Source organism: Agelaius tricolor, unplaced genomic scaffold, assembly GCF_023055355.1.
Source record: "Agelaius tricolor isolate 1412-34295 unplaced genomic scaffold, bAgeTri1.0.p SCAF_12, whole genome shotgun sequence".
In the NCBI taxonomy this organism is placed as follows: Eukaryota; Metazoa; Chordata; class Aves; order Passeriformes; family Icteridae; genus Agelaius; species Agelaius tricolor.
In genome coordinates this window covers 17,786,799-17,797,485 of record NW_027269272.1, presented here as the reverse complement: position 1 = coordinate 17,797,485, position 10,687 = coordinate 17,786,799, and the positions used below count along the sequence as shown (strand labels likewise).

Here is a 10,687-nt window from a genome sequence, read left to right as displayed (position 1 = left end):
GCCCCGCACTGCTGCTCCAAGGCCCAGCGCCCGCGGTCGGACCGGCCCCTGGCTCTCCCCGCAGTGCTGCTGCTGGAAACGGGGACCCACCCAGGGAACCCCGAGACCCCGCCCAGACCCTGCTCTGCCCGCAGCCGCCCTCGGCATCCCGGGAAAAGACAGCTGGCACACTGACACAGGGTGCCCTCTTCCTGCTGGGATCTCGCCTTAGAGCAAAAGGCAGGAGGATGGAGGAGGCTGGGGGAAAAAGAATAAACGAACGACACGAGGCAGGAGTCCAATAAAACTATGTTTATAAATAAAAACAAGGAGATTGGTGTTGTTTTTATAAAACCCAGCGGGTAGGGCAGGGCAAGGGGTGCGCAGTGGCCAGGGAGGCTACTGGGGACAGTCTGACTCCAGGGGGCTGAGGGAAGGAGAGGCTTTAGGGAGTCAGGGAGATGAACTGATGGCGTGTGAGAGCTGGCAGGGAGGCTGCAGGGGCAATGCAGACTCCCAGGGAGCAAAATACAATTCAACTCCATCGTATAAAAACTGTGAACACAAGAAAGACCAAAGGAGGCAACGCTTGTGGAGAAAGCCACGGCGTGGCAGGAGGAGAGGGCGCCGGGGCGCCAGCACCAACAGCGGCAGGGTCGACATGTCCATACTGTACCGTGCTTGGCCCTGGGCATGGGGAAAGGGCTGCCCCAGCCCCAGGCACGTCTCCGCGTACCCAGAAGTGGAAGGAAGGACGGCAGGGAGCACTGGAGCAAACAGACTCAACTGTCCCAGCACACCTGGGGGCACTGAGCCCAGAGGCCATGGTTCAGGCTGCAGTCTCATCCCTGGAGAGCTCATGTTGCTCACAGACCAGAGGGAGTGGGGGTGCCCCAGAGGTTTGTCCCTCCCAGTAGCCAGGCCAGCAGCACTGGGCAGAGGAGAAGACAGACTCAGGCCCTTCAGAGGGCAAATACAGGGGACCTCCACATTTCTCCAAAGCACGAAAGTGAACCAGTTGTGCCCTGCCCTCGCCTTCTATCTTAGTCCAGGCCCCTGAAGGTACCACATAGCTGAGCAGCAGCGCGACAGCAGGAGGGAGAAGGCCACAGCTGCCACCGCCAGCCCCAGGCACGGGACAGCCCCTACAAACAGGACAGGCAGCAGCACATTGCAGGCAGGAGGGCAAAGAGCAGGATGGAAGGAGCAGAGCTCTGCCCTTAAATCCCCCCAAAGAACCCCAGGGCAGGTGTAGGGCACTGAGTCACACAAGAGACTGTGCACAGGCAATCACCCCCTCTCTGGGCTGAGGTACAGCCGCAGCCCTGAGACCTGGCCAAGGTGAAGGAAGGTCCTGCCATGGGTCAGTGTCAGGCTTGGACCTGGCCCAATATGTGGGCAAGGGAAGGGAGGCAAGAGGGAAGTGGCAGCATCTCTCCACTCCCTGGAGGCACTGAAGCCCTGGAACATTCATGCATTAGCCAAAAGGCAACTACAATGGGATTTAAAATACATATGTAAGGCTGGTCCCTGCTCCCCTCTCAGGGCTGTGGGAAGGGCAGGGCAGGGCATCTTCCGCGAGGGGGAGGAAAGAAGCCATCTTCAGCACCATGCGTGCCCAGCGCCCCTGGAGCTCCGTGTCCTGCTGTCGGGCCACGCCATGCTCCAGCTCTCCCCCCCACGGGCGGCAGGCTCAGAGAAAGTCAAACACCCCGTAATTCTTTGCTGCTTGATAGAAGAAACACAAAAGGGTGAAAAGAAAGAAGAGATGTTTAGGGTGAAAGGACTGAGGCAGCAGTGACACACGGGCAAGCAGCACAGGGTGCTGGGACGGATGCGGATTAATGGGGTTAGAGAGGATGGCAGGAGGGAATTACCATCGGAAATACACAAGTCTGGGGGCAGGATGGGCTGACAGCACCCAGCAGGCCTGCCAGGCCTGTCCACCCCGCTCGAGGAGGGATTAGAATCAAGGTTTAGTTCCATTTATTATTTTTTTTCCCTTTTTTTCTTTTCGTTATCAAGACAAAAAAAAAAAGAAACAAAAAAAACCCCAAAAAAACAAGGGGTGAAGCCAGGGCTGGTCCTAGGAAACAAACGACAGGGATAGAAGGGGTAAGGAGGGACAGCAGACAGACAGGGGACGGGCGCTTCACATTACATCCACAAAGAACTCACTGGGGTTGCCCATGGCCATTCGGAAGGACTGTCTACTGGCTGTCAGTTCGGGGGGCACAGAGGCCAGGTCACGGCCCGGCGGCGCCCCAGGGGGCCCCATGGCTGACGGCGGTGGAGGCATCAGCAACATGGGGGGGCTGAAGAGAGGGGGGAGGCCGGGCGGGCCGTACGACTGCTGGCTGTGGTGGCTGCGGATGCTGTGAGCCAGGGAGTGCTGGCTGCGCTGGCTGTGCTGGCTGGCCGGCACCGAGCGCTCGCTGGCCGCACGCTCGCGCCGCATGCTGCTCCTCGTGGTGTGGTCCGACTCGCTCCCGCTGCCGCCTGACTTCGACTCCCCGGTCTTCTCTCTCTCCTTCCTCCTCTCGCTGCCACTGCGATTGGAACCGCTGCTCCGGCTCCCTGTGAAGCACGTGAGGCAAGGTTAGGTGCCAGCTCGGACAAGTCAGGAAGAACAGATGGATCTCCTCTAGCCAAGGGAGGACTGCAGCATGCTCCAGCACAGCCAGGCCCCAGCACGGTCTGTGCTCTCTATCTCCCTTCAGCAGAAAGTCCCACGACCCTTCCAAGATGGCTTCTACCCTGGCTTCCCCCACAGAGGGCCTTGCCTAAGCAGCCCTTTCCTGCCGCTGCCCTGTACTGAACAGGACATCTGCCCACTTACAGGCATATTTTAGTCCTTTTCACTCACCTTCACTGTGCTGACTGCCTGCACTGCCCCCTCCGTAGCTGTAGCCTGGGTCAGGGAAGCCGGGATGGGGGTTGTATGGATGAGGTGGTGGATACTGATATGGGAAGGCCATAGGCCAGGGTGCGGCTCCTGGGTGGGGGAGCGGAGCCAAAGTGTCCTGATCAGAGGCACCGCTGGAGCCATCATGATCATGAAGAGACAGATTAGCCATGTCTGCAAGAAAGCAGAGAACAGGGGTTAATCCAAGCAGAAAAACAACCATGTGTGGTGAAGCAGCTTTCTGTCCATTCTTGCTGATGGACAAGGACAGGATACACAAGGAGACACAAGAATTTGGCACTCTCTCTGTTAGTCAATGCCACCATTTGGGCTTCCTGGCTGTACAACTGCCAGGCTGTGGGAGTCCAAGCTGCCACTCTAATACAGAGACCAGCTTGCTGGGAAAGGACTACATCAGAGCTACAGCTCACCCTGCCAATTCCTTCCCCCATTTTATCTGAGCAGCCAACCCTGAGCAGCAGCCCCTTGCCAGCACTGAAATTCAGAGCCTGGAGACAGTCAGTAAAGACTAAGACTCTGCTATGACTGTCCAGGAGAAAAGATCACATAGTAGGTGACACTGTCAATGCTGCTTCCAACTTCACTACCTCAGCAGTAGGACAAGGGAGCTGGGATATTCTTAATCACTCCCTTAACAGAGTCGGTAGAACAAGGGGCCCAGTGTGATGGCAATGGCTGTAGGTGTGTCCCCGTGGTGTCAGCAGGGCTCTCCAGGACCACTACACCTCCATCCTCTCCCTCCCACCCACACCAAGAGCCATACTTCCACAGAGGTCCCCGAAGATGTAGTAGCACTGCTCTGAGAAGGTGATCTTGTTCACGGTGTGTCGGATGTAGCCAGCCTTCAGCAGGTTGCTGGCATATTTGCGGGACTCACGGCGGTCTGTAAAGCCCTCCACGTGGTGATAGAGCCAATCTACCACATCCGAACCTGCCACCAAATAGAGAGTTAAGTTTGGCAAGAGAAAGGAAGACAGCAGCCCTTGAGGCAGTGAGCCACGCTGGAGCAAAAACAAAGTGGGTCAAAAGGTTCAATTTCTGACTCTCGCCTAGTCAACAGTTTGTTTATGGTGACAAAGATGCTCCCTTGGACATCTGCCTGAAAACAGGCCACCCATTCCCCAGTCCCTGCCTCTGCTGCAAGCAGCACAGTCTCTTACCAATGAAGGCATTGGGGATGGTGATCTTCAGCCACATGCGGTCACGCACCTCGAGGCCTGACTCTGGTGAGGCCATGGCTTTGACAATGGTGGCCATGTCACTGTGGATGGACAGGTGAAAGTCATCGAGGCCTGTGGTGTGGATGAAGGAAGGCAGGCAGAGGTGAGAGAGAGCAGAAGAGACAAGAGGGCCACATGGAAGCATCACACACGGGAGGAATGGGCCAGGGAACAATACATCGCAGACAGCCTTGGGGTACATGCTGTGGTACCCCCCCCTTTCCAGCCTTCCCATGTTATCCTTCACATGTCAGCAGTTTCCTCTTGAGCAAAGCCCAGGCAAGAGTCACAAATGTAAAACAAACTCTTGGCTTGTTGCCTCACCCAAGCTCTCCAGACCCTTGCTTCAGGGCTCTACATACCAAATCACCCCAAACCTCCAGAAAGCAACCAAGAAGCCAGTGCTCAGCAGGACCCTGCCCCACCACAAGGCTCTTTGCTCTCAGCTGCCTCTTTTATCTCCTGTCTGGGAGGAGCTCTCAATTGCTCCAGGGACATGCTGAATCCCTCTGGCTCCACATTCTCAGCAGCCAGCCCCTGACTAGTCTCAGCCTTTCTTCTACACCTGCCACAGCTCCGATTGCAGCCAGACTCCTCTACTCTCCTCACAGAGAAGGTTTAAAAACATGTTAATTCTCCCAGGCAGAACTCCCACTGATTGAAGTCCAGCCCAGCAAGAGCTGCCTCCCTCCCAGTCCCTTGGCAGGGCAGATCAGGCCCACCCCAGCTGTCCCCAGGCAGATGTATTGCACCCTTCACAGCAGAGTGAAGGTGAGGGGGCCGTGCAGCGGGTGCAGCACGGAGGCACAAGGACTTACGTTCGGTCTCTGGGATGGAGCTGGTGATGGAGGAGCTGGTGGAAGTGATTGTGCTCATGGATGGACTCATACCGTACGCTGGGTAGGTGCCAGTCATCGCTGCCGTGTGAGACACCCAGGCTGCCGGGTCGATGGGCCGGATGGGCTCACCTGCAAGGAAGAAAGAGTCTGTCAGTAGCTGTAAGAAATTATCAGTTCATCCAAACAAACTCTAGGGAGGGACAGGGACGCAGCACAGCCCATTCCATCCCCAGTATTTGCCGGGACTCACCCGGATCGGAGCATGGAGAGTCTGGCCCAGCCCAGATCCGCTGGGGAGCAACTGGGAGAGAAAGAAGAGAGGGAGGGTCAGCAGGAGAGGTGCAGAGGGAGAGATCCCCCTATGGCTGTAGGGGGGTTTCTCTTTCCTCTGGCGCCCCGAGCCAAGTGACCTCCCTGCCCCAGTGAAACGCGTCCCCAGCGTGATGTGGGAAGAAGGGCTGGGCTTATGGGCATTTTGGTTTGGAAATAGGACATAGCAGCCTCCTAAATGGAGAGCTGAAACCCCATCAAACCCCAATTCAGTGCCCCATGGAGTCACACACACAGGGAAAAAACAAGACAACAACCAAGTAAGTGCTTAAGGCAGGGCTCTCACATGAGCTGGGCACCAGTGCTAAGGGTGGGTCAGCTATCCACTTACTCCTGGGTAACGAGAAGCAGCCCCGCGGACTGGGGTCCCAGCACTTGGCCACTGTCAGGGTGATGGGCCTGCAACAAAAAGGAGAGAGTTAGAACTAGAGCACAGTAACACAAACACCTGCATGATGAGTAGATGCTATGTGCCAGCTCTCTCCTGGGAGACAGGGAGAAGCTGCTAGTATAGTGACTTTGTTCCCCTCCAGCTATGGGTTTCCCCTAGTGATATGAATAAAATGATGTGACCCTGTTGAGGGTTGCTGATGACCCAAATAGAATCAGAGAATCACAGCAAATTTTGTTTTGGAAAGGATCTTAAAGGTCATCTAGTCCAATTGCCCTGCAATGAGCAGCAACATGGCATCCCCACAAAAAAAGGGGCACAGACCCCAATTCCCTGCAATTCTTGCATTGGACATGAAAACCCAGGAATCAAAGCAACACCAAACCCCTAAGTTCTGAGATTCTGCAGAGGCACTGGCAGAGGTGCCTGAAAGATACGACTCACACACTCCAAGCACAAACTGAGCAGATGCTCCTGGATGGAAGGAACAACCCAAGTACTCACCCCGGCTTGTGCACGATCTCCCTCAGCACCCGCACAGCATCATCGTTGCTCATGTTCTCAAAGTTGATGTCATTTACCTACAAACAACACAAAGAGGTGAGTCCAAGAGATGTGACCGGAGGCTGAGCTCCCCACTCAGCTCAGCAGTGACTCAGCTTCCCTCTTCCAAGCATGACTTCCTGGGTTTAGCCTGCCAAAGTTCTCAGGGAGGCTTCTGGGTCTTTTCTTACTGCTGTCCCAAGCCCAAAGATGGAGATACGTGGGTGTGAAGTACCTGCAAGAGCATGTCCCCTGGCTCAATCCTGCCATCAGCTGCCACAGCGCCTCCCTTCATGATAGAGCCAATATAAATGCCTCCATCCCCACGCTCATTGCTCTGTCCCACAATAGAAATGCCCAGAAAGTTGTATTTCTCTGCAGGGATGGAAAGAGAAAGAACTAAGTCACTCCAAAGCATCAAGCACGAGCAGACCTAACCTCAGTAAAACCACATCCTAATGGTGGTGATTTGCACCCCTGTCCCAGAGAGATGTCCTGAGACACACAAACTCTTGAGAGACAACTTCTACAAGAGAAGCCAATCTCCTACAGAATCCATCTTTTCACTCCTCCCCCATGTGCTTTCTTTGCCCCCTCCCCAGTTCCCTCTCCATGACCCAGTCTCGCTCTGGAAGGACTGCAGGCTCCATGCACACCTCCCACTCACCCATATTCAGCGTGACCGTGATGATGTTCAGGGACATGGTGGAATCTGTGATGCTGCTGAAGGACGAGGACTGCAACGTAAGCAAAACATGAGATGTCCTCCTGTGCCTCAGTAACATTCCCAGCCCTAGCTTCCTTCACTTGTCCTTTCCTTCCTGCCCCTCCTTGTGGCACCACAGCCACCACCTACAACTCCAGTCTTATGCTGGGAGCTTTGCAGAGCCAGAGAACAGCCATGGTCCTTATGACCTCTCTACAGCTGGGACAAGGCCTGTGGTTGCAGCTCTTGAGGTTACATTGACTTGGAAAAGGTTCACAGGACTTTTTGAAGTGTCAGCCTTGGACACTTGTCCAAAGCCATGCCCACAGCAAAAACAGCTGAGTCCCTATGAGCCCACCCTGCCCTGCACTGCCCTCCCCAGAATACCCAGCCCCTCCCTGGGTACCCGCTCAATGCGTGGAGCCTTCTGTTTCCTCCGGCGGCGCTTGTGCCTCCTCATTAGACGGGAAGCACTGCTTTGCTCTGTTGAACTGCTAAACCTGCAAGCAAAAGCAAGAGTCAGCTCTTCTGCTGCCACAGTGGTGGCTCTGGCAGCAAGAGAGCCGTGGAAACAGGGAATAGAGGAGTGCAGGAGCAGAGAGGAGAACATGCACATGGGGGACAGACAATGGCAGAGGGGTCTGCTGGGTGAGACAGAAGCAGGTCTGAGCCCAGGACTACTGTGCCCTGCAAAGGCATCTCTCTTTTCTGTGAGTCAGGGGGAAATTTGTGTTTTCCCAAGACCCAAGCTCTCCTACCTGCTGGTGGAGTCATCTTCATCTGAATCGAAGAAGCTGGTGGTCTCCAGCTCGCTGCTCATGAGTGTGGAGGAGCTCTCGTACCCACCCAGGTCTCGGCGCCGCTCTCCCTTCACTGTCCCATTCACCCTGGGTGCTGTGAAAATACAAGACTCAGTGGGCTTGAGAGAAACCCTTACCCTATGCAGGGCTCATGGCAACCTCCTCAGGACAAATCTGGTCACCAGTCAATCCTGTCTAGTGCCAAATAACTCCCAGTCTACCCTGGGATCAGATCCATCTCCTATGGGATACCTCTTCTATCACTAGGATGGGAAGAGGCTGATGGCCCAGTAGGAACAGTGCTGCTAAACTTGTGGAAGACTTGCAGCTGTTTCCTTGGCAGAGCAAGAAACAGTACAAGTGGGAAGGCTAAAGCTTACTCTGCTTCTCAGCTAAGAAGACAGAGACACAACTGTCTCCTGCTCTTGGGGTTTCTACAGGAGATATCTCCCTTGACCCCAAAGGGTTCAACACCAAGCTCTGATGTAACACAGGTGTTAGCTCCTACCTCCAATGTGAGGCTATGACCCTTCTAAAAGCTACAGAATAGCTCTTTTGAGCTGGAAAGGTTCTGCAGAGCAGAGAAAGCTGCCCCAAGTCTGGAGCTGGTACTGCCATGCCCCAGCCATGCCCTTCCAGAGCTCTCACCACGTTACCAACACTCACCATGCTCAGGCCCATCTGTCCGACGAGGTCGTTCCCTCTGTGATGACACCACAGAATCTGTCTCTGTCTCATTGTCCAAGTTTTCTCGACTCCCCCCAGTGTTAGGGCTGTGATGAGATAAAAGCAAACAAATATGTTCAACAGGGAACAACTTGACAAGGCTCTCTCTACCTCTGTCCTGACCAACACAAAGTTTCAGCCATCAGCTGTCTCCTTCTAGAGGGACAGGAACAACCACAGCACATCTACAAGTGCAGGTCAAAGGACTGGGGATGCTGTGCTGGCTCTTTCCCTGCATTATTTTCAGCATGCCCTTGTTTGTTGAATAACGCAGCTCCACTTCAAATCAGCTCCCAGCCCCACTCTCCTCCCCTCTTGCCGGCTGTCATCCCTGACATTTTGGGTAAGAGTATCCCAGCCTGGTCTGGGATACTGGTCTGGATTACAGCAAATGCACCATGTGGCCCTTGGAAACCAGAACAGATGTCCGTGTAACTTACTGGAAAGAGGGGGGCCTGGAGTCTCCAATTCCTCCTGTGCGCTCCATGGAGGGCGGCAGCTCTGTCTGGTTATCGGCACAGACCGAGCCAGCATCTGAGTGGGAACCCTCTGCAGACACCAGCTGGAGGGATGAGAGACAGAAAATGAAGCTGAGAAAACATTTATAAGAGTGGCCAAAGGAGCTGGCCAAAAGCCTGCCTGGCCCAGGATCTCATTTCTGGCAGTTGACAACAGCAGATGCCCAGGAGCAGGTATGGAACAGGCCAAGCATGTAGCAACATTTCCCCCCAAGGCCTTCCCAGACACTGGCTATTTGTGGCTCAGGAACTCCTGACCCAGCAGTGAAGCCTCGGCTGGTGACAGCTGTGCTTGGACACTCTGACATCACCTGCACACCCTCACCACACACTTGGGTAACCTTTAGCACACATCCTGCAGCAGGGACTGGATTCCCCCAGTTCTCACACTGGGAAAGGCAGTTACAAGTCATTCTTTTCCTCAGCTCTAGCAGCCTCTACGCTTCTGCCTTCAAGCTGTGGGACCCAGCAGGACTTTCACCTTCACAACCCTCAGAAGCTGGGGGTAACAGAGCTCAGGGCGAAGGCTGGCTTTGAAATAGACTCTTGAAACAGGCTTTTCCTGGCTTCCATATATACTTCACAAACTTTCATGCTGTGTTCAGTTTATTGGTTTGAGCACAACCTTCAGACAATCCCTGGGATGCTCAATGGATTCCCCAGTGCAGAAACTCAAGAAAGGGTTAAACCCTAGAGACTCTCTATGCCAGCCATGCTGTGGGGCAGCCCAGGCACATCAACACACCATCATTCTGGCTTTATAATAAACCATCAACTTCAGGGCTCAGGGAATGAGCTGGAGACTCTCCCAGGGGCCATGGGCTCACCAGTGGAATGAAACAAAGGATAGTTCAAATGAGCTGCTCCCCAATATTGCTCCCTGTCCAGATTTGCACTCTCCCTTACTTTCAAGCTGTAATGAACTGGGCTAACCCCAATAGGGTCAAGCAAGTAAGCAACAAAAAGCCTCTTCCTTGACAGAAGCATTCAGGACCTCCAGAGCAGAGGTGACAGGGCCCAGAAAAGATCTAACAGAGGTGAGGGATACCCACTGTTGCTCAGAACAGACAAAATGTGATATAGGCTGGAAAAAAGCTGATAGCTCCTGTCCAAACCATAATACCCAGAGTAAATTCAGAGGCAGCACTACTGCTTGCTGGTGAGGGAATCACATCTGCATGGAGCCAAGAGCAGATGCCAACTCAAATGATAGAAGCACAGCCCATTTATACAGATCTTGAGTGCTTCCAGCATCACTGATGAAAGAGCTGTGCCCTGCCCACCTTCAGGAACTGGGGAAACCCTCATAAGGGGGGTATGGACCCCACAGATCATCATTAGCATAGTAGATGAGAAGTCTACTGTCAGAGATATTGGAAACAAAGACAGGGATGTAGCTGGGGCAAGGAAGACAGGGCAGTTGAAAAGCCAGAGCCAAGGCAGCAGACAGGGCAGAGTGCAGCCTCAGGTGCCAAAAGCTGCAGAGCCTGTCCCACAAGCCCCAGGACAAGCCCAACGGCTCCTGCTCTCACAACTGTCTAACCAGCTCATCTCACACTCAGGTCAGCTTCTCTCCCTCCAGCAAGCCCCAGGCACACGCCTGGCTCTGCTCCTGGCACCTTCCTGGTGACTTGTCTTCCCAGGACACATCCTCCCCCCTAAGGGCCACATCCCAATTCTGGTAGCCACTGCCCAGGAGCACAGGGTAG

At 54.4% G+C, this 10,687-nt stretch overlaps 1 protein-coding gene across 6 annotated transcripts in view; it reads right to left on the bottom strand.

The window, feature by feature from the left end:
• Positions 1–276: 276 nt before the first annotated feature.
• The window catches only part of DVL3 (dishevelled segment polarity protein 3), a 33,990-nt gene continuing 23,579 nt past the window's right edge, over positions 277–10,687 (bottom strand). Inside the window, exons 3-17 of one of the 6 annotated variants that reach the window (XM_071437901.1) lie at positions 8,901–9,022; positions 8,401–8,507; positions 7,693–7,828; positions 7,341–7,434; positions 6,896–6,965; positions 6,464–6,603; positions 6,190–6,266; positions 5,581–5,693; positions 5,215–5,265; positions 4,944–5,093; positions 4,066–4,197; positions 3,669–3,836; positions 2,846–3,058; positions 2,158–2,556; positions 277–1,704 (exon numbers count right to left, since the gene is read on the bottom strand). In XM_071437901.1, the coding sequence (XP_071294002.1) occupies positions 1,673–1,704; positions 2,158–2,556; positions 2,846–3,058; positions 3,669–3,836; positions 4,066–4,197; positions 4,944–5,093; positions 5,215–5,265; positions 5,581–5,693; positions 6,190–6,266; positions 6,464–6,603; positions 6,896–6,965; positions 7,341–7,434; positions 7,693–7,828; positions 8,401–8,507; positions 8,901–9,022 (2,004 nt within the window). In that variant the 3' untranslated portion in view covers positions 277–1,672. Of the gene's footprint in view, positions 2,557–2,845; positions 3,059–3,668; positions 3,837–4,065; positions 4,198–4,943; positions 5,094–5,214; positions 5,266–5,580; positions 5,694–6,189; positions 6,267–6,463; positions 6,604–6,895; positions 6,966–7,340; positions 7,435–7,692; positions 7,829–8,400; positions 8,508–8,900; positions 9,023–10,687 lie in introns of all 6 variants that reach the window. The other 5 variants (XM_071437902.1, XM_071437904.1, XM_071437905.1 and 2 more) reach the window with 5 other exon arrangements.